The sequence below is a fragment of the Fragaria vesca genome, linkage group LG2, assembly GCF_000184155.1.
Source record: "Fragaria vesca subsp. vesca linkage group LG2, FraVesHawaii_1.0, whole genome shotgun sequence".
Classification (NCBI taxonomy): Eukaryota; Viridiplantae; Streptophyta; class Magnoliopsida; order Rosales; family Rosaceae; genus Fragaria; species Fragaria vesca.
In genome coordinates, this window is record NC_020492.1 from 8761431 (window position 1) to 8787623 (window position 26193).

The 26193-nt window shown below is 37.4% G+C and overlaps 5 protein-coding genes across 6 annotated transcripts; 2 read left to right on the forward strand and 3 right to left on the reverse strand.

The window, feature by feature from the left end:
• The first annotated feature begins 1834 nt into the window (after positions 1-1834).
• Positions 1835-4642, forward strand: LOC101296929 (asparagine--tRNA ligase, cytoplasmic 2-like). Its single transcript, XM_004292291.1, has 8 exons — positions 1835-2275; positions 2368-2604; positions 2789-3376; positions 3569-3754; positions 3855-3919; positions 4007-4136; positions 4265-4323; positions 4459-4642. The coding sequence occupies exons 1-8, from the start codon at positions 1835-1837 to the stop codon at positions 4640-4642; spliced, it is 1890 nt and encodes a 629-aa protein (XP_004292339.1).
• A 192-nt stretch (positions 4643-4834) lies between these two features.
• On the reverse strand, positions 4835-5845 carry LOC101300868 (cysteine-rich repeat secretory protein 55-like). Of its 2 annotated transcripts, XM_004290101.1 has the most exons (2): positions 5474-5802; positions 4835-5348 (listed from the first exon to the last, which is right to left on the reverse strand). In XM_004290101.1, exons 1-2 carry the CDS (start codon positions 5673-5675, stop codon positions 5023-5025), a joined length of 528 nt encoding a protein of 175 aa, XP_004290149.1. In that variant the 5' UTR covers positions 5676-5802; the 3' UTR covers positions 4835-5022. The 2 variants fall into 2 exon arrangements, with proteins under 2 accessions (XP_004290149.1, XP_004290148.1); XM_004290100.1 differs by having other exon boundaries at positions 4835-5845.
• A 3572-nt stretch (positions 5846-9417) lies between these two features.
• LOC101300582 (ras-related protein RABA5b-like) lies at positions 9418-11473 on the forward strand. The gene is made up of 2 exons (XM_004290099.1): positions 9418-9819; positions 10987-11473. Exons 1-2 carry the CDS (start codon positions 9483-9485, stop codon positions 11289-11291), a joined length of 642 nt encoding a protein of 213 aa, XP_004290147.1. The 5' UTR covers positions 9418-9482; the 3' UTR covers positions 11292-11473.
• A 291-nt stretch (positions 11474-11764) lies between these two features.
• LOC101300300 lies at positions 11765-17604 on the reverse strand. Its single transcript, XM_004290098.1, has 14 exons — positions 17264-17604; positions 17076-17185; positions 16922-16984; positions 16645-16837; positions 16425-16529; positions 16200-16330; positions 15536-16103; positions 14921-14986; positions 14663-14739; positions 13719-13997; positions 13300-13630; positions 13065-13217; positions 12415-12951; positions 11765-12264 (listed from the first exon to the last, which is right to left on the reverse strand). Exons 1-14 carry the CDS (start codon positions 17534-17536, stop codon positions 12079-12081), a joined length of 3072 nt encoding a protein of 1023 aa, XP_004290146.1. The 5' UTR covers positions 17537-17604; the 3' UTR covers positions 11765-12078.
• A 6228-nt stretch (positions 17605-23832) lies between these two features.
• On the reverse strand, positions 23833-25484 carry LOC101297216. Its single transcript, XM_004292292.1, has 3 exons — positions 24834-25484; positions 24401-24643; positions 23833-24179 (listed from the first exon to the last, which is right to left on the reverse strand). Exons 1-3 carry the CDS (start codon positions 25482-25484, stop codon positions 23907-23909), a joined length of 1167 nt encoding a protein of 388 aa, XP_004292340.1. The 3' UTR covers positions 23833-23906.
• Between the last annotated feature and the right edge of the window lie 709 nt (positions 25485-26193).

A 26193-nucleotide genomic window follows, 5' to 3' on the forward strand; every position in this document is an offset into this window, starting at 1 on the left:
CAGATTGTAGATACTAATGTATTGATCATTCTCACAAACTTTCATCGAATTTGATGATCGTTAAGGTACCGAATTAGATTAAATCAATGAAATGACCATAAATCTGTCTAACCAGAACCGTCTGTATAAATAACGATTACAAAAACCTAAATGATCATCAAATTTGATGAACTTTGCAGAAATGATCTATGCATTAGGATCTACAAACTAAATGATTGAGATGTGAAAATATGACCGTAAAGTGAGTCAAATAAGGAACTTCACACTTTAATTTCAAAACGAAGTTTCGCTCTAGATAAGAACTGTATATATATAATTGGAAAGTTTCATCAAATTTGATGATCCTAATGGGTTTTCATAATCGTTATTAAACTATATAATTGGAAAATTCTAGTATAGGAGATACCCTATACTACCGTAATTGCAATAGGTATGTCATACCCTATATAATTAAACTATAGGAGATATTAAACACCTAGGAGTCATATCAGGCATTCCGACTTACCAAACAACACACTCTGACATGAAATTTACTTTCTCTAATTGACAAGACAAAGGGAACCAAAGCCTCAATTTCATAGTGAGTTAGTGACTGCACCTCCATTTTACTTTTAAATACAAGCATTTGCTCACTAGACCTTCGTTCAAATTTCTAAAATAACCTTGTTTATACTATTCACATATATTTCAATATATGTCTCATTACACCTCTTATTCACTCACTAGACCTTCCATTCTTTTTTTTCTTTATCGATCATGAAAAACTCATTATCTCTAGAAAAAATTACTCATTATATTTTCTTTTCACTCTAAATGTTTTAATTAAAATTTCATCCTTTAATTTAAGAACGTAAATCTCTTAAAAATCAAATAACACAAGGTATCGGATTTCAAAAACTTATTTTTACTCAACAAGAAAATGTTTTAACATGAATTAGCTTTTCATTTTCTATTTTACCTGCTAAATAACGATCAAGGATAACCATTTTTCCTCTATGTAAGTTTTTTTTTTTTTCTCTCTCTATTTATGTAACTCATGATAGATTATTTCAATAACTATTGTATTTTTCTAAAACGTATTTTTTTTTCATATAGATTATTTCACCTTGTATATTTTTTCAACATGTATGATGATATAAATTTATGTCACATGATCGATATTAATCATAGTTTAGCTTATCAAATATGTATGGGTAATAATATATATGTAATAAAATTAGGAAATTAAAATATATAAGAAAAATAATAAAGAATACAATATATATTATTGAATTGGAAAGTCCAGAGTGAATAAATCTGTTATTTATTTTAGTATTATTATTGTCCTTAATAGTCATTATGTAAGAGGAGTTATCTGTCATTCAATAACTCGTAATATAATGAGGTCAAGTGAGTAAATTTGAAGGTCTTAATAGCTGGACTTTTTTATTTTTGGTGCATGTGTGGAATCCAGTTTTGAGCCTTTATCTAGTCTTTGAGCTAATTCCAAAATAAACCTTGTAAATCAATGTTCTTTTTAACTTAGGTTACCTTCCCAAATACGTGACTAAAAATTTGGATTAATACGATTAAAAGTCGGTTATATCGAGTCTGAGATTTCCCGCGAATGCCCAACCCTGAAGAATACCAAACCTTGCCTCCTACACCTCTTCTATCTCATCCCCAATCTTTCCTTCCTCCCAACCTCTCCCATTCTGATCACACCCACCTCTCCTTCCCAAGCAAAGCATCCTCTCTCTTCTATTAATCACCACCATGCCCTTCACCCATCTTCACATTCTCAACATTCTCATCCCTCAACTCTCTAAATCTTCCAATCTAATTAGGTCTGATCATGGACTCCGAAAAAGCCATGGCTTCTGCTCCTGCTACTGCCACTAGTACGACTACCCAATTGATCCCTTTCAAGTACTCCAATCGGGTCCTCCTGAAAACCATATTGGACCGCAGCGACGGCGGCCTGGAGCTGGTTGGTGAGAGAGTCCTCATCGGAGGGTGGGTCAAGTCCTCCAAGGAGGTCATGAAACAAACTCCTCCACCGCCTCCGCCGGCAGCTGATCATGCTCCGGCTCGTGAGCCCGAGCCCAAATCAGACGTCAGCTGTGTCGAAATCCTTCAATCCCGGATACCATTTTTGAGGACGATTGTGAAGGTCTTGGGTGGAAGCAGCTCCAATAACACTCTTCGAGAAAGGATCGATGCGGTGCTTAAGCCGGCACCTCCCTCCACGGCATTCTTGAAAATCAGTGATGGTTCTTGTCCTGCCAGTCTTCAGGTATATAAGAAATACATGATCTTAGTTTGATGAGCATTTCGACAACTTTATAATAGGAAGACATATTTTGACTGGATTGGGATGCCTACCAGGTGGTTGTTGAGTCGTCTATAGTGCCGCCGTGCCAGCTATTGCATACCGGGACTTGCGTCACGGTGGAAGGTGTGCTGCAGCAATCTGTGGTGAAAGGCAAACATGTTGTGGAGCTGAGAGTGGAGAAAGTACTTCATATTGGAACAGTTGATTACAGCGAGTATCCATTGTCAAAGAAGAGAGTGCCAATTGAGAAGTTGAGGGAATGCTTCCACATTCGCGCTCGGACTACCACGGTAATTTGTTTATCTGATTGTTGGTTTGAACTGTCCTGTTGGTAAATGAACTGATTCAGCTGATTCCCATTTACATGTCGATTGTTAGCTTGATATATGTTCATTGTTGGTTTTTACCTAGCAACTTAAGCTTTTAAGGGCCTAGAGGTTGTCTAACACAATTGAGATGTTATGATTTGTCTAGGTGGGATCTGTTATGCGTATCAGAAGTGCCCTGACTTTTGGGGCTCATACATTTTGTCACAACCATGGTTTTATTTCTGTGCAAGTGCCCATTTTAACTTCAACAGACTGCAACGGTTTCAGCAAAAAGTACAAGGTCACTGGTCTGTTTGACAAGGCAGATCAAAAGGAGGAGCCTAAAGCCATTGCTGAAATTGAAGGTGTTAATCTCGAAGCTATCAAAGCTGCTGCAAAAGAGAAGAGTAGCTTAGTAGAGGAACTCAAGAGGACTGATAGCAATAAGGAAGCACTGGCAGCTGCAGTACTGGATTTGAGGAAGACAAACGAATTAGCATCACAGTTGGAAGCAAGAGAAAAATCGAAACTGAAAACTTCTCAAAAGGTTGACAATGTTAAGTCTTCTGAAGGTTCCTCCTCCTCCCAAACTTTCCTTACTGTTTCAGGACGTCTGCATCTGGAGAGCTATGCATGTTCTCTTGGAAATGTTTACTCCTTCGGTCCCAGATTTCGAGCAGATAAAGGAGAGTCCCCTAAACATGTGCCGGAAATGTTGATGTTTGAAATTGAAATGGCTTTTTCACAACTTGAGGTATAATTTTCCTCCTGATTGAAAGTTTGGTTTTCCTGTTTGCATGATTGCATCACATAATATTATATCACATAGATTTTAAACCACATTCTTCAAGGCAACTATAATTTACTATCGTCTTATCTCCTAATTTCTGATGTGATTAAGTAAGGATATTAAATCAATTCTAACAATCTTCTCTTGAGCTTCCAGGATGTAATTAATTGTGCAGATGAATTTTTCAAGTTCCTCTGCAAATGGGTTCTGGAAAATTGTCCGGAGGATATGAAATTTGTCACTGAACGAATAGACAAGAACAGGGTTGATCGTCTTCAATCAGTGATTTCAAGTTCATTTGAAAGAATTTCCTATGCTGAAGCATTAAATGTTTTAAACAAGGTAGATTGTAGAACATGGTCCTTGAGTGTGATTCGAATAATTACTTTCATCTACTGTGCTCTTACTTGAGAAATTTGTATTCATCTTTTCTATCTGCCAGGTTACGGATAAGAAAGTTGAAACAAACTTACAGTGGGGTGCTGCACTAACTGAAGAAGATTTAAGGTATATACAAAAGTTTATGAGCCAATATTTCTACAGACTTCAAGCTCTAACTACTGTAGTTGATAACTCTTATTTCATGTATCACAGTCATTTGTCTGATGAGATCTACAAGAAGCCTGTAATTGTATACAACTATCCTAAAGAAACCAAGCCATTCTATGTACGGCTGAATGATGATGGAAAAACAGTTGCAGCGTTTGATATGATTGTACCGAAGGTAAACTCAAGTTCCCTTTGAAAGAACCAAGGAATTGTAAATCCATCCAAATTAGCATTTTACCATGTCTCATAAGCTAAAATGGTATGTCGAACAAGTTCTAATGCTCAAAGATATCTCCTTTGCAGATTGGGAAGTTAACTTCTGGTAGCCAAAATGAGGAGCGCACCCATATACTAAGTACAAGGTATTCTCACTAGCATTAGTACACCCTTATGGTGGCTGATTATGTTTAACATGTTTGTCTTTTCTCACTGACATTTGGTGTTATTGGCACTTTATAGAAACTTGAACCTCATACTTTCTGTATCTTGTTTTGCAGGATTAAGGATTTGGGGTTGCCAAGAGAGCAGTATGAATGGTACTTGGATCTTCGCAGGCATGGAACTGTTAAGCACTCTGGTTTCAGTCTTGAATTTGATCTTATGGTTCTCTTTGCAACTGGTCTTACTGATGTAAGAGATGCTATCCCCTTTCCAAGAAGTTATGGCAAAGCAAAGTACTAGTCAACTTCCTAGAAATATCTTCAATCCAGATCAAGCAGTTCATCAATCCTCCCCATGCAAATGACCAAAAGGTTACCAAATTGTAACATACATTTACTGAACACATATGAATTCATGTAAACGAATAAAGACATGTTCTGAATAGAAGTCTTATACAATTTCTGTGTTCTTCCTTTAAGTGATTAAAACTTAGCAGGGAGGAAAGATAGGATTAGCCTGAATAAAATGTCCAGAATGGAGAAAAAGATACATGTGCATACTTATGAAAGCTGTTATAATATATAGAAGAAACATAAATGTGTGCTACATATTCCTTAACAAAATACATCCTAAAGGAGTAGCTTATTTTGAACAACCAGCTAGCACACTGAATACAAGTTCTATGGATTAAGTAGAGTCATTATAGTTTCATCAGCCACAACATTCATAGTACTATTGGCACCAACAGGGTAGAAAATTGGATAGAGCTCATATCTGACATAGCAACTACCATACAGAACTCGGCATCCCCTTCGATTGCCACAAATGGTTTCGTAGTTCCCCACTGCAATGGCCAAGCACTGAGTACAATCTTGTTTAGCTAAGTCCCTTGTACATTGCCCAAACGCATAGAGTGTCGACAATGGTGACAGCTTGGTCTCACCTTTCCCAAATCCTAAATTCTTTGGCACCACAGCTTGTGCTTTAATATCATCGACCAGAGCTCCTAGTTTTTTGACAAACTTCTCAGGGTCAGTCACATTCTGAACATTATAGAAGATTATGCCATAAGACGTATCTACTTCTCCAGTGAAACTCTTGTTGCTATACTTCAAGAAGCAAAAGTCGTACCAAATCGTTGCAGCTGCTTGGTCTGGACAACGCTGCCGGATTTCTTTCGCAGCGTCTTGAATACAACTGGAGCAGTCTTTGCTTCCCACAACATCACCTCTACATTGAGCCAAGCCATAGACTTGAGCTTGGCCTTTGCCATAGGAGGTAGCAGAAAAGCCAGTTGAGGGAGTTTTGGAAACCAACTGAGCCAGTAAAGCATCAATATTTGCTGAGATTGTACTACTCTTACTTATTTTAGAGTCATTGTTGCAGAAATCTGCCATGGGATCTGCAGCTTCTATGCTGCAAATGCTTAGAACTAGTAGGATAAGAATACTAGTATGCCTCATAATTTTCATTCTAGGCTATCAACTAGCTCAACTCACATGCATGAGTTATAGAATGAGGCTTCCTTTTATTGGGTTTCTTTGGTCCAAGTGCAAATGCAAAAGTAGTGGATGTGGGGTAGTGAGCATTCCATTTTAGCAGACATTCTTGACTTATTGCTAGCTTCCAGAATGAGATGAAATTTCTTGGTTCCCATAAGTTTGTTACAGTCAAAACCCACTACTGCACATAAGTGGGAGCTTAATTCAACTTAATATAGTTTCTTGCTTTCAGAGGCAATCATAACAAAGTTTCTTATCCTCAAGCAGATATTTGATACCCTGCAATACAAAAGTCTGGGGACTATGTTAAGATGGTCAACTTTTTGGGCATGCATCCCTAGCTTCACTATTGACATCACAATTGCTTTATGAGTCTTCTGACTCTTCTCCTTGGCTAGTTGGCTTGTTAGTTGACTCTAAAGTTTCCAGAAGGGTATAGGCAAAGAGAACAGTAGCTACTTTGCAAGATCATTAGCCATTCCATTCCATTCCATTCCATAGTTTGTTGTAAAATACAATCAGGTTATTCACTGATCTGGTCCCCCTTAGCTTTCTGATACAACAATGGAAAATGTTGCTGAGTAGGAGCTTCATAAAACTCATTTGTGGAACTAGTGAAAGATCCTTGAACTGTAACGAAACTATGAATCTTAATTACATGCACAAAACTTGTTAAAGTTAACTTGTTCAAGTAATCTCAAATAATTAGAAGGAAATAAGAAATAAACAAACAGTATCCGAAAGACTGAATCATTTGCTCGGATTTCTGGGGCAATCATAACCAAGTCTCTTCTCTGAATCCTTGAACTCAGCTACTCAAGCATATATTTGCAGCTCTGCATTATTAGAAAGATGTATGATGTATATGGTCAACTTTTTGGGCATGCACCCTTCGTTCATTATTGACATCCCACGCTAATTGCTTTATGAGTCTTCTGACTCTGATTGGCTCTACTGTTGAGAGAAGCTATAGAGACAAAAGGAAGTGTCTAAAGCAAAATCATTGGTCATTCCATTTCAAAGCTTGCAATGTTTATGTGTGTTCATTTCCTTTCTTCAAATTCCTACTTTCAGTACAGAGATTGTAATGTTTGTATGCTAGTTTTTTTTTTTTTGAAATTCCTAATTTCATGAAGCAAGACATGTTTTAGTGCTCTTCACATCTTGTGTTTTGCAAGTTAATCTGGCATAAAGGTGTAGCCAAAACATGTATAGCATCAATATTGGTGACAATCCACACATCTTGCTTATTTAGTAGCTGTATTTAAGAGATATAAACTAATCATTTAGTTAAGATTTGTCCTAGGGATCTGTCTCAATATGCCTTTCTAAGCATTCTAATTTCTATTACTTCCCGCTAATACAATTATTTTTTTTGGATACAAAGGGGGTCAAAAGAAAAAAAAAACCCAAACAAAGAAAAAAGAAGAAGAAACTAAACTTAGCATTACCTACATTCATAAACTTAGCAGTATCATACATGTCATCAAGAGTAGCATTAACAACTTATGAAAAATATTACACTCCAAACTCAGAACCTAATTTAGACTCAAAAAGAATATCAGCCATCATATTGGTCTCGCTAATACAATTTTCTCTAACACATCTAAGAGCATCTCCATCTGTATGGTCAAATATTTTTATCAAATTGAAATTTGACTTGTGACATGGCAATTATCTTTTGGGCTAAAATCTACTCCAACCAATATGTTAAATTTGAATGATTTTTTAATATAGTCAAATATTTTTATCAAATTGAAATTTGACTTGTGACATGGCAATTGTCATTTTGGCTAAAATCTACTCCAACCAATATGTCAAATTTGAATGATTTTTTAATATATTATATTCTGTTTATTTTGTTTTTGTTTTGGTGAGAGAGAGAGAGAGAGAGAGAGAGAGAGAGAGAATAAAACAAATAAAAATTAAATGACTATAGAAGTCGGTGATGTCAAATTTGACTTGAAGAGGCTCAATATCAAATTTGACTTGAAGAGACCCAATGTCAAATGAAGAGGCTCAATGTCAAATTTGACACATTGGTTGGAGTGGGTTTTGGAGTCTTTTCTTCTGTTAGTGTGTGCCACATGGATTTGCCTAATCGGATAGAGTTGCTCTAAAAAGGTTTGAATATGGTAACTACGGAGCCGTTTGTTAGACGGGACATGATGGGATTACTCATTCTTATTCCTGGTGATGCCCTGATAACAACAAGTACCATTTCTGAGTAAATATTTTGGTACCTATATAACATGTACCATGTATGAGTAAATAAGTCACATAAGCATCACTCCTATAAAATAGTTTTTCAAAAAGTTCCGGCAAGAGAGATGTGTCACTAACTGTTGCATCAGGACTTGAAAGAGTAGAAATTTTAGAGGAATAAACGCCCATTTAAAAAACAAAGAAACAAGTGCAGATGCATCTCAAATAACATTTAAGAAACATATATGATGCTTGGTAGGAAGCGTAGTACTTGTAAGAATAGAAGTGTAACTTGACTAAAAAAAAAAAAAAACGTAGTACTTGTAAAAGATCTGATCAGGTTTTCTCTTAGGACAACATTAGTTGTCATTTATCCTAAAATAAGTGAATCCCACATTTCCAATAGTCCCCAACTTTTAACTTGATTGCTTGCCTGTTTCACACTCTCGACTGGTCTCCAGAACCTAAACACCAATATTTGCTACAGTTATTGTTTGTGAGGTCTGATAAAACAGTTTGGCCTATATCAATAATGGGTGATGTGAAGGTAGATCCATTTATACAGGCTCTACTCCTACTATGCAAGGGAGATTGAATTTCATTATCGGTAGGAAAAAGAGACATTTCTTTCACATGCACTGGTATACATATCAATGGGTTTTCCATTATTTCCAGGACTTGGAACTACATACTTATTTATGGTATCTAATAGTCATGCATCAGTAACATGTATGTCATATTTGCTATATACTTCTCCTTGGTTCTCAATGTCCACAGTACTTTGTAGTTCGGAATTCAATATTTCTGCATGAAATTGTTTCTTTGAAGATTCAGCATATCTGCAATAAAACATCTGAACATTTAAATGGATGCCAAGCAAATGGATCAAAGAAAAAGAAAGTAATCTATTGTTTTGTTCTCATATTAATCGTGAGTATGCGTTTATATGTTGTATCAATTCAATGTTAGCATAATAGACCAGGATATAGCTAGAAAAATTGTTCTTCTAATATCAAACTGTCTAACTGAGCATAACTTGGACATACCACCAAAGCGTCATCTTTTAAATATTGGATACCTAATTATTCAATTCATCATACGCTCGTACTTACTCCGATACAAATCAAGTAACACACCAAAACAATACTTTTTTATCTTCCCTAATTTCAAGTATTTCTGCCAGCATGAAGCCAGGACACATGGGTGTCTTAAAGTCCCGTTTTTTAGCGGGTAACCGACCCACTTAACCGCGTAACCGCCACAACCATAAATCCTTAAAAATCCGTTAATAATTCTAAACCCTCATTTCTGCCTGTAATAAAAACCCATCAAAACAAAAGCGCCAATTACGCGGCTTGAAGTCTCAGCCTTTTCTCCACTACAAAGCTAAACCCCCTCACTCTCTCTTACCCACACAAACCTCCAAAACCCAAATGGCCGACGACGAAGCCGCAGGAGGAGAGGAGTACCTCTTCAAGGTGGTCCTCATCGGCGACTCCGCCGTCGGCAAGTCCAACCTCCTCTCCCGCTTCGCCAGGAACGAGTTCGATCAGAACTCCAAGGCTACAATCGGGGTCGAGTTTCAGACCCAGGCTGTGGAAATCGACGGCAAAGAGGTCAAGGCCCAGATCTGGGACACGGCGGGCCAAGAGCGCTTCAGGGCTGTGACCTCTGCTTATTACAGAGGCGCGGTTGGGGCGCTTGTGGTGTATGATATCAGTAGGAAGACTACTTTTGAGAGTGTGGAGCGCTGGCTCAATGAGCTTACTAGTGAGTGTTCTGGCTACCCATTTTGTTGTTCTTGCTTCTTTTTTAGTAAAGTTTAGTGATTTTTGAGTTTTGTGTGTGAATATAGCAAAGGGTATATATCTTTGTTTGGGTTGTTTTTTTTATTTACTTGTTTGTGTAATTGAGAAGGTTGTGATTAGTTAACTGGGAAAAATGATATGGGATTCCTGAAAAGGATGTATTGCGAATGAAGTGAGTGTTTTTCGTGTTGGGGGTGAAGATCAGGGGTGGTTAAGTTGGATATAAACTGCAACAATCGTGTTGCAGGAACGCCGAGTTAGAAATGCTACTTCTTTTGTGGGTGATGTTTGTTGCCAATGTTGATAAGGGAGGTAGGATACATGTGGTCTTATTTTTAGGGAGAGTGAAAGTAGGGAGGGATTGTTTTGGTGTTAAGGATTTAAGAAGTTAGGTGGAGACTTTAAGGTCTTAGCTATTGGTTTTATGAGTGTTAGATTACGTACCGTAAAGGTTGTTTAACCGTGTTGAAAGACTATGCCTACACCAAATATAGTTAGCTTCCATAACTAGTGGGACAAAGTTCTTGAATAGTTTCCTTGTCCTCTCACTCAAGTTTTTCGCATGGTCCAATATCCTTCAAATTGTACAATGTACAATGTAAGGAATTGATTGGATGCTATACTGTACTGTTCCACATGTCAAGAGTTTTACAGAACAATGTGATATGTGGATATGAGATGTAAATTTCAAATAGAATTTAGTTTGATATTTGAAACTAAGATATTTGCGAGGGATTAACTGATCAGTTCACGGCTGTCTACTTCAAATCCTAATTTTTCCACCATTCGATATCATATTCATTATTGCGAACATGCTCATGGTTTGAGATATATAATCACCAGGGAAAGTATGCACACTTTTGTTTTTAATTGTATTATATTTTAGGCACCCTTTTGCCTCTCCTCAAAAAAAGAAAAAAAAGGCTCCCTTCTGCCAACTTAGTTTTAGAGTGATACAGTATCTGTTTAGTAGATTATAATCCTAGCTGACCTTACAGAGTAGCTCATTTTTCTTATGTTTATCCATATCTTATAGTTATAAGCTATAGAGGTGATAAGGTTGGGTTTCTATTGATATGTCGAATATCTTTAGACCAGACAGGTAATCCTTAATTGATTGATTATGCAGTGCATTGCGATACTGCGGTGGCAAAGATGTTGGTAGGCAATAAGTGTGACTTGGAGGATATTAGAGCTGTGACTATTGAAGACGGCAAAAGCCTTGCTGAAGAAAAGGGATTATTCTTCATGGAGACGTCTGCACTTGATGCTACTAATGTTCAGGAGGCCTTTGAGGTGGTAATCCGGGAGATTTACAACAATGTCAGCAGGAAAGTCCTGAATTCTGATTCTTACAAGGCTGAGCTGTCTGTTAATCGAGTAAGCCTGGTGAACAAGGCAGATTCAACGAAAAGTCGATGTTGTGGCGGATGATCTCTATTCCTTCAGTTGTACTTGTCTTTAGAATGTTCTCTTTTCCCCCATCCCCAAAGGAGAAAAGGAAATGGTATTACTTGATTGTTTTACAGGTGATTACTTGGGTTATTGATGACTGATGGTCATTAGTCTGTCATCGGGGATTAGCTATTAATAAGACTATTTTCATATGTTCGTAGTTTGAAGTTCCTTGTGTTTTGTTTCTATATCCTTCAGTAAGCTGGTATTGTGTTCCTCATGCATCATAGATGTTTTCAATTCCTATGGAACACAAACCCACAATAGGATCAGTGGGATTTATGCCACAAGTCACTGAATTCCTTCATTGGCAGATTTATTTAATTACAAACGTCCAAATGAAGCCTCACGTTCAGAAATTTTGGGATGAAAGTGGTTATAGACTTATAGTTGTGGATTGGATTAAATTCAGTTTACTACCAATCCAAATGTTAAGAACAATGCTACAAACTGGGGGTGAACCTGACCAGCAATGTAATTTATTTTTTCATACAAAGTGATGGAACTGTACAAAAGGTTACCTGAAAGGCTGAAATAAATACATATTTCCTCAACAGATTTATAAAGAATTGCTATACATTCTGAACCAGAAAGCACTAATAACTTTCTCCCATCTACAAAAATTAGTTTTCTAGCCTCTAATGGAGCAAAATGAACAAATGGCCTATAATCCCCTAGCAGTAACTTGAAACAAGGGAGATCTTCCCTATAAATAATTCCTCAAGCAGAGATATCTTTTACTATTTCTTTCTCCGCAGGGCAGTTTCTAAGGCTTCCTCAAGGCAGATGCTGCTCCCATGACAACAGCTAAAACAATGCCAAGACCAGCTCCAACGGAAGCTCCTACAGTTGCAGCTGAAACTGAATTTTCCTTGGCTTTAGAATCACTTGCATTCATAGCCAATGCACGATCTCGTGACAATTCAACCAAAAGCCTATCTCTTGCATGTTCCTTCAACAAGAAAAAGAATTGAGCAATGAGTAGACTCATAATCTGACCACCCAACCTTTTAAAATGAATTAATTATCTTTAGGATATGTTTCCCAGAAAAGATGCAATTCTGGGAGGGAAGCAACATAAGATTGGATATATGTGGCTTACCTGTAAGGATTCTTCCTCACGGCTACGAAGAATGTGATGAACTATTTGACGAAGAGTATTGACACCCTCAACTGGGAGTATGATTTCTTTCTTCTGAAAAGGCCTCCTGACAAAATCGATGGGAGCAAAGAGAAGCTTTTGTGCGCCTGACCTCCCATCAGCATCTCCAACGCTGGCACCCCATAAGAAAGTAGTACTTGCAGCACTGGGCATAACATATGGACAGGAATTGATAACTCCAGTGCTACTTGGAGATGCTTGATAAGACTGGACAACAGCATCAATTGATGTTTTCTGTTGATGAGCACTGACAGAAAATTTGTTTGTTATAGCAAGAACCCAGGGTATTCCAACAGATTTAGCCTCATCCAGTAGAAGTGAAAGGGCCGGCTTTTGCTGTGATCCACTCAAGTCATTACAGCGAGGTATTCTATGAGACAGGTTATGAACAAGTACAATCAAGTCCGTCTTTCGACTAAGATCACGAATTCCTGTCCAGAGTTCATCCCTGAGACGAGTGGCCTCCAAATTCAGCTCCTATAATACGAAATCCAGAAATATGACGGTAGCTCGTGGGAAAGGAAGATAAGATAAACAATATAGATATGAAATAAAAATGAAATAAGCATTCCTTGACAAGGAAGAAATACCTGCAAATTTATCCCTGCTGAATCGCAGAACCACAAGCCACCAGAAATACCTTCTTGGACATCAGCTTCTGGAAGCAGATTTTCAATATGGGAAATATTGGTTATCCTGCCTTGAGATAATATGGCCTTGAAAAGAGATGTCTTACCGGCACCCTACAGTCACATCACGCGAGTCACTATACTGAAAATAAAATAAATTGATAATTTCTTTTCCCGGAATTTAGAACATCAATACCTCAAGGCCAAGTAACCGCACCCTACGAGTTCTCACATGAACCTCTTTAGAAACCGTGGTAAAATCACTGGTACAAAATATGAAAAAGTCGCTTAGACCTTCAGGACAAATAGACTTTTCTGGTCCTGATATGTGCTCCCTATTAAGAGGAGTTGAGTTGGGATCAATAGAAGGAAACACATGCAACAATGAATCTGCTACCATTTGATGCTTAGGTGGCTGTCTTAATGGAGCTCCAATTAAAACTCGCATTTTTTGTAGTCCCGGTTTCTCTCCATAATCTGAAGAGTAAGTTGGGGTTGAAGGAAAGGATTCTACTGTAGTTGAACACCTAAATGAAGATATAATATCAGATGAGTATAATATAGCATGCATAGAGACATACAAGGAGGTTGTGATAAAGTTGCAAAGAGCAGTACCAGTTACCATTCACTTGGGCGTGAACAAGCGTACACAGATGCAATCCAAAACCAGTGATATCAACTTTTAATGGATCTCCATTTTTCCCACCAGGTATGCCATTCCATCCAAGAGGAGCAACTGATGTAGCTGTACGAATAACTGGAGACTCAACAATATGCCCAAGCTCCACATTTCCTGCAACTGAAAGACCAAGCCATTGCTGTAGATGCGGAAACTGTTGTTGCTCTATTCCCGAAAAAGGTGAGGTATCATCTCTCATGCACAGGTCATAGATTCTGCAGCAGGGGCAGCATTACGTTGAGAAAAATATTAACAAATTAAACTTGATGATAATGATGTCAAAATATCATACATTGGATTTCATTGTCAAAGCATCATTTGCAGAAATTTCAAGTTGGAGGACAACCTTCTTAAACACCTGGGCACTTGCCGACTGTTAAAAAAATCGGACATTAAATGGTATATGTTACAGCTTATCTAAGGAGAAGGTCTAAGAAGGTTATCTATGCCTCTATGGCAGACAAGCAAAAAACTTTGTCTAGTGAGTAGTGACTTCTTAGAAGTAAAGCAACTGTATTGCAACTGTATTTATAATAGCAGTGAATTCCAAGGTACGGGAGTGCAGATCTGAAACCAGATACGCTGCTCCACATACTACATTACAACTTGGAATTCAGATATAGAGATTAATGGTTATTTATGTAAAGTGCTTGGTCAGTGACCAAGGTCCCAATGTGATTTGACAGAAATTCAAATATTATCAGAATCAAGAAGAAAACAACACACAAACTTGAAATGCAGACATAATCTAGAAGAAGTTGTTCGACAGCCCAGCAACAAAAATATTACCAATTCAGTAATTTACAAAGAAACAAAAAAAAGACACAAGTAGAAATCTGATTAACTTAAAGGAACTTTTAGATGTTAAAGTATTTGTTACCTTTGGAACCGAGACCTATACGACCTCATTGAATGTGACTGAAATCTTTCCCTCAGTTCCGCAATCACAGATTTGACCTGAAAATGTCTTTGCCAGAAGGAAGCTAATAAAATGAGAAGTTCCAGACACTACTAAAAGTCTAAAACTGACAACAACTATGAACAGAACTGTCAAAATGGAAAACTCAATGCAGGATAAAATATTGTAATCTCCCAAAAAAAAAAATACACATGATTGTCAAGCAAAGGAATCTCATACCGATGTCAACTTCGAGTACTCTGCATCTGATAGTGACTTCACTGATGAATTTTCCAAGAGATAAAGCTGGCAGAAAATAAACAATTCTGATGAGCTGACATTCAAAAGAAATCACTAAAATGATAAGGATAACTTCACGATGAAGATCACAATTTCAGAGTTAATTGGCAAAACAAAACATAATGACGCCTTCATGCTGAATAGAGTAAATTAACTACCACCTTGAAGTTGTGTTTCTACCAACCATGAAATCAAAAGATTTCACTGGCCGTAAAGACTAGATGGCAGCCCTGGCATCTACATTCTTTTTTTTCTTTTTTTTTCTTCTAATTTTCTCTCTCTCTTGCTTTAATTTTTTTTTTTTTTTCTTTGGTGGGGTTGGTGTGTGGGATTTCAGCAAGCACAAACTCAAGTTCATGAAACACCTATCGCCTGTTTCCTTTTCTATTCCAGCATACGAGTTAGCTTAGAATAGACCACTGATGGCAGAACCAAGAATAAGAAGCTAGTGATAACTCTTAATTAAGTACTTTCACATCATTGTTTTCAATCTTTCATGCAAACACCTAAGTTCTGAAAACTATTAAAAAACAGATATCACAATGTATCATATACCTCTCCGAATGGTACGTATGAAGGTAAAGAAGGCACTCTACGCCATCTCTTTACATCCCCACTTCCAGTGGTGCTTTTACTAGCTAAATTTCCATTTGACTCCACATCTGCTACTTCTTTAGCAATGTCAGCGATGGGCTTAAGAGATATACCATCAGAACCCTCTTGGATTTCAAGAGACTCTGGTTCAACTATGTCATCGTCTACTATACTTGTTGCAACAGAATCCAACTGAGAAGATGTTTCGACATATTCAACTTTCCTTCCTTTGTATTTGTTAAACTGTCTTCTTACACCCTCTAAAGGAACAAGCCTTGAAAGTCTCCAGATAGAACTCTGTACAGGTCCCACACCCAGAACCAACTGCTCCCCCTCATTTACTTTACGTTTTCCTACTGTTTCTTCACTTTTTACCATGGATTTCTTAGTAGTTTCATTTCCAGCAGGCATTGAAAGAGGTTGTGCATTATAATGGTGAAAGTAAGCAGGAGACAAGATGCGGGGAACCAGATCTTCTGGAATGCAGTAACTTTTGAAGTAATGCTCCCACCCCTCTCTATTAACATAACTGTAAAAGCAATGAATAAAAACATAGATATGTTAAGTCATAATAAGAGGATTCAAAGGAAAAGAATAAGCTTCAATAATTAGACCTGAAACCTACTCTCTTAAAGCTGCATTTCCAACAGGGGGCTGGGAAAATGTAATACATTTGACTCGAACAGTTTCATTATCCTTAGATGAAGAAGAAGCAGCAACAACCCTCAAAATAGCAAGGGTAGCTAATACTGCTACCTAGATAAGCAAAAGCACATGGATGGTAAGAAATTGAAATAACAACAATAAACACAATCACTAATGCTTAAGCAGGTAAACTAGTCACACTTACTGCTCCACCAAGTGAGTGTCCACATAATACAAGGTTTCGTTTCTTCTTTTGAGCAAGTCTGTACAACTCCAGAGCAGGTATACCTTTAGCACGAGCCAAGAACCCCTAAAGAGAACAATTTGAAGAATTTTAGGTTAAGAAATGAAAATGCAAAACAGAAGTGAAAATGCAAGCATAGGTGGAAAGTGATCCAAGCTCAAACAAATAGACTGTACTATACCCGATGAGCAGCGGGTTTAGCTTTATTATTCACTTGCTTTGTCTTTGATTCAAGAGGATTAAACGAATTCTCTCCATTTCCTTTACGTCCTCCAGGTGGATTAGTTTTATTTGTCTCAGTCCCATCCGCATCCTCCACAGGATCCTCATGAAATATAGCGCCTTGCAGTATGTTCGCATCAGTCATCATATCCCTTCACCGTATCCAAAAACAAACCATTAATGAACTCTCATAACTACCACAGTGAATGAATTCTCACAAACCAAATGCCACTCACTTGTACTGCTTAGTTCCGATGAAGGAAGCAAACAATGTATCACCTGCTTCCGCCAACAAGTAACTGCAAACATCAAAATACAGAATCAACCAACTACACAATAGACTATTAATATCGAACTTCGTTACGATTAAACAGAATCACCAAAATATACCTGTGAGGAACATGATCAGAAGAAGGCTGCACACGCTCCAACGCAACAATATGTCCTCCGAAATCAGCCTTGAATTTATTCACAGCGCGAACCAAGTCCGAAGCAGGTCTCTATGAAATGACTCACATTCAATAACAATCACGGATTATTCGAAATCAATGACAAAGGGGATAGGTTAAGCTTTTCACCTTATAGACGCACTCGGACAGGACCATGCAGCAGAGGATGTCCTGCAAGTCGGAGACGGAGTCGGCCTTGACGGCGGCGCAGAGATCGTGGAGCTGCTTGCGGCGACGCTCGTACTCCTCGTGGATCCTCTTGCGCTGCTGGCGGTCGCCGTCGTTAAGAAGCCAAGGCCACTTCATCATCCGCCACTGTCCGAGGGGGCCCCACGAGACCTTCCAGAGCTTGGCACGCTGCTCCCTCAGCCATGACTCCACTCGGCTTTGTACCGATTCCATTTCTCTTTGGTTTTCCCAAAATCAGGACTAAGATCACGAAGAGGCGCGGCGATGGAGACTCGGCATTTTGTCTGCGGTTTTGTTTTATTACCAAAACAAGAAAAAGGAAGTTTGATATTTGATTGGAATGGGGAGTGTTAAGGGAATCGGGTTCGGTCTGTCAAGGCATATGCCGGGAATCGGATTAGACGGTTTTTGTTTGCGTAAACAAACAACTAAACAACTAAATCGGATTAGACGGGTTTCGTTTCCAAGTTCCTAATTGCGATGGAAGAAAAATAGTTACAGACAAAAACCCTTGCAACAACTAAACAACTAAAATAAAGTTGTGATACGTTATCGTCTTGCTCTTTTCTTTTATAATATAAATTCGGATTGGTTAAGAGGTTTTTCTTTATAATCTTTATACTTATTGAGAAAACTATAATCAAAGTTATCAAAATTGTAAAGAACAGACAACAGGCAAAGCACGATTCCAACTTTGAAGAATAGTGGAATGGCCTAAATCGTTAATTGCATCGGTAAAAAAGTTAACTTTTTTCCATGCATGTTGGCATGTAATAGAATGGAAAGCACGAACAAGCCGACAAATATAATTTTTACTTTTTAATGAAAAAAAATGTTATTAAAAGGAAGTCTTTTACATATTTTGATCCTCATTGATCCAAAGTGAAAGTAAGAGTATCTCCTCAAAAAAAAAACAAAAGTGAATGCTCAAGTCATTAATAACGTCGAAAATTACAAATTGAGCAACAGTTTCTCATGTTGTTCAGATTATTTATAGCAGGCTCAATGGACAACGGGGAATGAATGGATGTTGTGTGGTTAGGAGTTTAATGGTTTCTCTAGAATTACCATAATGAAGTAAATTTATTCATTTTCTTTAGAATTTAGGGAAAATTTTAAGAACAGTATATGACAAATGATTCACTCATAATTTTGGTGTTTCAAATTTCAAAACAATCATAACGGTACATGAACTTGTAATTTCAATCGAAAATATGTACATACCGTTACATTCTCTATTATCTAACGTGTTTTTCATTAAATTATGAGGGGCAAATCCGCCACTATTTAATTTAACAGTAATAAATTATTAAAATTAATAATTAATAAGGATAGAGAAATAAGAAAGGAAAAAAATAGTGTTGTCTCTCTTTTTCGTCCCTGTTCAAACCTAACATACACAAAAATGGTGATCGAGGTAGGACTGTAGGAGGAAGTTGGAAGATGATTTGATATGGTAAGTTATGGAAGAAAAGGTTTGAATATATATCAGTGGGTATTGAGTAATGAAACTTAGAGCGAGAAAACTAATGTCCTAGTTTTACTTGGATTAGGACGAGCATCAAAGTCTTTTTCTTTTCTTTTCTTTTTTTGATGAATAAGAGTCTTTCATTAAAACCAAACCCAGTAACTTACAAATACAACAAATAGTAGACCTGTAAATAGACCAGGTCTTGATCCAGACCTGTTCCCGATCCGTGGTTTTTAAACGGGTTTAGATCGAAAATTTGACCCGTTGATCCGTTAACCCGTTTATTAAACGGATCGGATACGGATCAAGATTGATCCACCGTTAAAGACCCGGATCCATTTTAAAATAATTAAATAATATATTTATAAATATAATATTATTGATAATTATTAAATAATTTAATAATTATTTGGATAACCTAAACGTCTAAATTGTGTCTAAAGTATGATTTGATGAAGTTGAAGGTTATTAATGCCTATATTCCTTTTATGCTCTTTGTTAAAAACATTAGAGATCTAGTATTTTGATTATATTAGTTTATTGTTAAGAACTATTTTGACCATATAATTCAACATTTGATGTAAACCTTTATTTTGTTATAATATTTCATTAGTGCTTTATGAAGATTTATGATAAAATTAAGAAATTATTATTTAAAATTTGAAAATATTTATTATTATAAACGGATCTGAATAACGGGTCGGGTATCCGTTAACCCGCCGGATCCGGATTTGGATCGAGCTATCAATGATCCGGCGGGTAACAGGTCGGATCTAAAATTTTTATTACGAATCTGAATCTAGATCTAGGTCGATCCTCTCCAGATCCGGTCCATTTACAGTTTTAACGAATAGTAAACAAAGAAACCAGGTAAGGGGAAAACAACAAAGTCTTTGAGAATAGATGGTTTGAGTTTACAAGATTAAAAAAGTATATAAATAGAAAAAAAAAACAATTATATAAAGAAAGAGAGAATGTAGACAACCCGAAACCACTCTTTGAAAAATGAGAAATTACATAGAGTTAACGGTGTTATTGACGGCATGTGCTAAAAGTGTGTCGGCTTTTAAACGTCATGTACCATTTTGATTGTTTTGAAACTTGAAACACCAAAATTGAGAGTGGACCGTTTGTCATCTATTGTTCTTAAAATTTTCCCTAGAATTTATCGAATGCTAGAGTGATCGTCTAATCGATGTAGAAAAGTACAGTTTTAAGCTAACGTTAGGTGATAATAATGATATCCTTGAAAATATCGTAAGAAACTCCTTATTCAAGGGCTAAATGCTCTCACACAAAGTCATGTTTTGCTGGGATTTGTATTTGACAGTTTCTATTCATACCTCCAAAAGTGCTACTTAGACCTCATAACATTTTTGTAACTTTAGAAATCCAGTTTTACCCTTGATTTATGGAATTATAAATATAAAAAAAAAATCTTGCCTTATTTGTAACGATTCTTTCTTGTCTAGGGTTATTTCATCTGTCGGTGTTAACATGTTGGGTAAAGATTTTTTGTTAACTAGATTTCTAAAGTTACAAAAATGTTAGGAGGTCCAAGTAGCAGTTTTGGATGTATGAATAGAAGCTCATTTTGTATTACATTCAAGTTACACAATATTACATTCAAGTTTTGTTAGGCTAAATGTTTTTTAAATAAGGACCTCATTACCTTAGATAAGGTACATATTTCCTTAATTTAACCCATTTTTCGATTATATTTTCTCATCATAGTCGTTTAATATTTAAATATACGTGACTTGATCATCTCTGTAAATTTTCAGCTAATTTGGTTATCGTTAAGGTATCAAAAATATATTAAATCAATGAACGAACCGAATTTGTTCATCCTGAACCGTACGTGTATTTAACTCTAAATCATAATTTTGAATGTCTTAACGATTATCAATTTGGTTAAAAATTTGTAGAGATGATCTACACATATATACCTAGATACTGAACGGTTAAGATGATAAAATGTGATCGAAAAGTGAGTCTAATAAGGAAATCTGCACCATAAAAATAAATAAGGGTATCCTTATTTGAAAATGATTCTTAAAGTATATATGCATTTACCTCATGTTCCTCCTCAATAACAGACTTTAAAAGTGCTTGCGACTACAAGAAGATCAAGAAGGAAAGGCACTAGCTTAATGGTAATTAGAGACATCTCAAAAGTATGGTTTCCAAAGTTTTTGATAAAATATGGTTTCCAAAGTTAGTGGAGGTTGCAAACGAGAGTTTGGACCAAAATTTACCAAAATTCTTGTATAAAAATTAAAAAGTTTGGAATCATCTTCTTTGGGCCAATTTGTTGAAACATGATAAAATTAATATCTTGGGCCTTAAACACCCTCACATTTGGGCCTTGAAAGATTATTATCTTAACCAGAAGATGGCTGCACTATTCAACAGGATATGAGCAATCATCAGGTCATACCGTCATAGAGCAAGCTAGTGATCATTAGGTTGTGCTGATCACACGAGCCAAAAGAATTCCAACTTCAATCTCAAGTGTGATCAAAACAAAGATTAACATTTACCTGAAACCAGCCGGAAAATACATGAGGAGATCGATTCGACCGATAGTTCTCTCACTTATGTTATTCGCCATATAATAAATTGAAGTTTCAGAGGATCGATGGAGTAGAATTCCAACAACAACTACTACCAGAGAGATGAATTCTCACAGATCATCATCATGTACATCAGTAAGCATTAACGAAAGCCAGGCTGCAGGACCACAATGCACAATGTATTGCATGCGGGGTCTGCTAGAGGCTAGGGTAACAATCATCATGCATCTCCATACTCCATAGTCGATCGGTGGTCCATTTACTTGCACCGCACCCAGTACTACTGGGTCGACATAAGTATTCCAGCTCCTGTATATTTGCTTCTATATCAAGCACTCTCTTATATACGTACAATATGTTTGTCCAAGTTTGAATATTCTGCATACAGAAAATTTTCGAGTGTACAGCTAGCTAGCTACTTAATGACATCACAGTGAGTTCTGAGATCTCCAACGAGGATCCATGGAGGTTTCGATCATCATTGCATCACCATGACATGGCCCCCTCTGATCTAAACAAACTTGTGTTGACCACCTACGTAATTGAAAGTCGTCGTTCTGTCAGTCCAAAACTCCAAATTATATAATAGATTTGGTAGGTAGCTAGTATCTCATTTTCCTTCTTAATCTGGAAAATTTTGGAAAGGATCTCTTGAAAGCGAGAGACAGTTCAGTTAAACAATTTTGTTTTTGTTTTTGATAGTACATTTTGTTTTTGTTTTTTTTGTTTCCGACCTCAAAAATCTCAATAACCCGCTGTTTGTTACTCATCAATCTTCTCAAATCTGAATTATGAGTTTATGACTCAACTGTTACTCAGATGCAGTAATTCAAATCTTCAAATTAAGTGGTAGTTTAGTTTCAGAATGATTGATTGTACAAATTTTAAGGTGGGTGGGTCACTGATCATCATCAAACAAAGATGGCTTTATAAGATGCATGATTGATCTGAGCAAAGCATGCAGTTTATTTGTCTAGTCTAGCTCAGCCAGTAGTCACAGAGTGACCGACTGTGCCGCACCATACTTCAATTCATTAGAGAATATCCCACCCATTTCACCTTCACCTTGTTTATTATAGCTAGGTAATTAACTCACTTATAGAAAAGCACAATAGCTCAATGCACCTCTTTTACTCCATTCTCAATTTAGTACTGCTGCATTTGTTTCTTGTAACTCTTCAGTCACTTTTGTCAATTTCACTGACCTTTATGTCAAAATTAACAGCAAAAGTGTGTTTTATATCACTTGATTATCTTTAACCTACAAACAAGAACAAAAGAAGAAGACAAGGGTAGTTGATTTGACTTCATCTGCAATTCTTAAAGTTTAGAAGAAGCTGGAATCTGTAACAGTGAATTGATATTAAAAAAATTAAATAAAACTCCTTTTCACAGTGACCCAAGAACCTTTCACTAAACAGGCTTTATAAACTCTTTAAGCTCTTTAATTTAATTTTCTCATAATCATGTCTTGCTGGTGAGAGCACAAGTGTCGACCCCTGCAAAATAAAGGGGGCATCTGCTTCCAAGTAACAAGGGAGGAACTAAAAGCCATGGATCACATGGAGATCAATCAATCACACAGAACCAAAGCCATGGCATTACACAAAACAAAAGCTCTCAGGAATAATCAAAATGATGAAAGCAGCGCCCAGCTAGCAGTGGGGACTTGATAAAGAAAGGTCAAGATGATGCATTGATGCTCAAAGGCAATAGCTTTTGTTGTCGTTGTAGGCACAAATCAAATCTACCTAATCACCAAAGGACACACATCTACATATGTCCCAATACTCTCGAGAAATCCTAGCAAGAAATTGACTAATTTGAATCAGGTGTTACTGTTGCAGTGCCCATCACGGATCAGATTCCAAATAGAATTATGAAGCACTAGATTCGTCACCAAATCATAATGAGCTGTCTTATTGTCAAAGTCTCTATCATGAAAGAAAGCATGCATCTAAAATGAGCTGCTCATTCTCCTGAGTCCTAACTAATTAAGTAACGATTAGAGTAATATTTTGTTATTATATACAATTATGTGTTTATCTTTTTATTACATGTAGTAATACATGGTTGCCGTTGTATAGAATTGTGTGTTTATCTTTTCATTACATGTAGTAATACAAGATGAGAAGGTTGGCCAGTAGACTTAGATAGGACTTACTGATAGTGAATCGAATGAACAGAAATCAACCAGAACGGTCCAGAAATCAACTGTTACATGTCGTTTTTGGAATTTAACCCAAACAACCCCAATAAGTTTGCTACCAGAAGTAATATCGTTGATTATAGGCAACAGAGTAGGTTGGTTTCTATCTCAGGGGAGAGCTAGAAGGTCGGGAAAAAAAAATAGAGTTCTAACTGAAAATTGAATTAATTTAAGTATCATCACACTGGTATATACTAAAGAGAACCCTAAACAAATGAATCCATTAAACAAGCAAGAGAGGAAGATGAACAAAATGAGGCCACAAGGGTATTACAAGATCAGTATATCTGCAATGGGAGACCTCGATTCACCTTGTCGACTGTTGACTTATCCGTCGTATGGCTTGGTGGACTCACTTGACCTTCTCTTCAGTACAACAATCCAAGTGACTGCTTCCAAGAGTACGGCGATCCCACCCAACACAGCGAGGATTATTATGTAAGTCGTTTTCCATTGCTTAGCAGGATTCAGTATGTCTAAGCCTTTGAACACATTCACAATGCTAAGGATGAGAATCGCATATCCGATGCTGTGGTGGTAAATGTTCCAGAAGAGCCTGTACTTGTGATCCTTAGCAGGTCTCAAGAACAATGCAAACATCTGCAGAAGTCCATCAGAAGAAAACAACCACACAACTTTACTAGCCAAACAAACTAATTCGACAATGCTGCCTCCTACATGCTTAATCAATCTAACAGTACTGAACAAATATGGCATCACACATTCACACAACAATGTTCAAAGAACACTCTCAATACTATCAATTACCACACGATTATCTCGTTACTAATACTGTACATAAAATTAGATGAGAATTTTACCTGCACAGTTGCAAAGGCGAAGAGCGTAATTCCGATGTTGCGGTGGTTCATGTATTCACCCCTTCCAAGCTTCAGTCCGGTGGCCCAGCCGGCGACACCGATGGCATAAGCAGATAATTGGCAGGATACATGAAGATAAAACCATGCAGGATCCGCAGACGGAAAAACCCTCATGTACCTTGCGATGATCATCCCCAATGGAAACAAAAATCCCCAACTCACAGCATTCAGAATTCCATGAATCTGAAACACAACACACCAACAAAAATCAAAAAATCCCCAACTTTAACAAAATGATCAATTGCCAAAAAAATCATACAAACAAACAAACTTTCACTTGACTCAAAGTTTCACCTGTTTTTTCAATAAACCGAAGATTCTAAAAGTTAATAATGGCAGTTATAAAAAGAATTAATTGAGAAATTAAACCCACATTCCGGTTCTTCATCTTGGGATCGGCTCCGGTGGCGGCGCCGACACCGGTATTAGTTCCGGTCACGGTGAGAGTCCCTTTGGCCTGAAGATTCCCTTCCTCAAAAGCATGCTTCGCCGGAAACCCAGCATTCGAAACCGACGGCCCGACCTGCCAGACATGGTTCACCTGCCCAGTATTCACTTTCATCTTCGCAAACAACCTGAACGCGTCACCTGAGGCCTCCGCGGCCGTGTCCCAGACCTCGAACGCAAGTTCTCCGGGGACGATGGAATCGCCGGTGTAACCACTGATGTTGAAGGTCTTGACAGCCATGGCGCCAGAGGCGGTTTTGTAAGCGACGAGCGTTTGCGCGCCCTCCATGCCGGTGCCGGTGGGGTTGATGGCCCAGGCGATCCATCCGGCGGGCTTGGCCGGCGGCGCGACGAAGGCGACGGCGAGGGTGGAGTTGGCGGTGTCGTAGGACCAGTGGAGGTAGGAGCTGAGGGTGGGGAGGTCGGCGCATTGTGAGTAGAGCTTTTTGTTGGAGAAGAACTGGGAGGTGCAGGTGAGGGAATGCGCGGGTGAGATCAGGAGAATAACAGTCAGTGAGATTAGCGTGGCAATGTTCTGGTAATTAGCAACAGAAGATGATGAAGAAGAAGAAGCCATTGTTGGGGAAGACAAAGGCTTTTCCCACTAAAATTTTGGCGCAATATATAGATCAAAGAGAGGGGGATTCGAGTGTGGGCTAGTCTTCTGAGTCAAAGTGGAACCTGCGAATGAACATGAGGCATGTGTTAATGTGATTCCCACGTGGCTTTAACACGAAGTGTGTGCAGCAGAAGTAAATTGTGACATTATAAATCCAACGACCATGAAATGAATATTGAATGAGGGGAACCAAAATTCAGGGGGCAATAAATGGAAATTGAATGATGGGGAATTAAGAATTAAGAAATGAAAGATATTGAGAGATAGAATGCCCAAATTAAGGTGAGGTTGATTTAGATGATCAAAGAATCTGTTGGAATAGGATTTGTGTGATTTTAGAAGTTTTACAAGTGTGGGATTGGGAATTGTATGCTTTGTCCATAGTGATTCTCTGTTTAATGAAATCGCAATCGAAAATTCTTCTACGCATCAAGATGCAAGTGAATCGAGCAACTAATATGCAATATTTTTAATCCGGTCATCCACGTCGCACTAGCTACATGTATATATCTTAATACCGTTAACAAAATTGAAACTAAAAAAAATAGTCCTAAATGTTTCCAACTCAAGAGGTGAGAACTTGAAGTCGAAAAAGATGTACTCTTATTATGGGTATTTAGTTTGATCGGATCAAATATTAAAATGAAAGGAAGACATTTAGGGTCTC

Coding starts and splice junctions, on each gene's coding strand:
- LOC101300300 (XM_004290098.1), bottom strand. CDS start 17,536: ATGGAATCGGTACAAAGCCGAGTGGAGTCATGGCTGAGGGAGCAGCGT. Junction 17,186..17,263: donor TGTCCGAGTGCGTCTATAAG/GTGAAAAGCTTA, acceptor GTCATTTCATAG/AGACCTGCTTCGGACTTGGT. Junction 13,218..13,299: donor TGCGGTTACTTGGCCTTGAG/GTATTGATGTTC, acceptor ATGTGACTGTAG/GGTGCCGGTAAGACATCTCT.
- LOC101297216 (XM_004292292.1), bottom strand. CDS start 25,484: ATGGCTTCTTCTTCTTCATCATCTTCTGTTGCTAATTACCAGAACATT. Junction 24,644..24,833: donor CCAAGATGAAGAACCGGAAT/GTGGGTTTAATT, acceptor GTTGTGTTTCAG/ATTCATGGAATTCTGAATGC. Junction 24,180..24,400: donor TCGCCTTTGCAACTGTGCAG/GTAAAATTCTCA, acceptor GGACTTCTGCAG/ATGTTTGCATTGTTCTTGAG.
- LOC101296929 (XM_004292291.1), top strand. CDS start 1,835: ATGGACTCCGAAAAAGCCATGGCTTCTGCTCCTGCTACTGCCACTAGT. Junction 2,276..2,367: donor CTTGTCCTGCCAGTCTTCAG/GTATATAAGAAA, acceptor GATGCCTACCAG/GTGGTTGTTGAGTCGTCTAT. Junction 4,324..4,458: donor ACCCATATACTAAGTACAAG/GTATTCTCACTA, acceptor CTTGTTTTGCAG/GATTAAGGATTTGGGGTTGC.
- LOC101300582 (XM_004290099.1), top strand. CDS start 9,483: ATGGCCGACGACGAAGCCGCAGGAGGAGAGGAGTACCTCTTCAAGGTG. Junction 9,820..10,986: donor CTGGCTCAATGAGCTTACTA/GTGAGTGTTCTG, acceptor TTGATTATGCAG/TGCATTGCGATACTGCGGTG.
- LOC101300868 (XM_004290100.1), bottom strand. CDS start 5,814: ATGAAAATTATGAGGCATACTAGTATTCTTATCCTACTAGTTCTAAGC.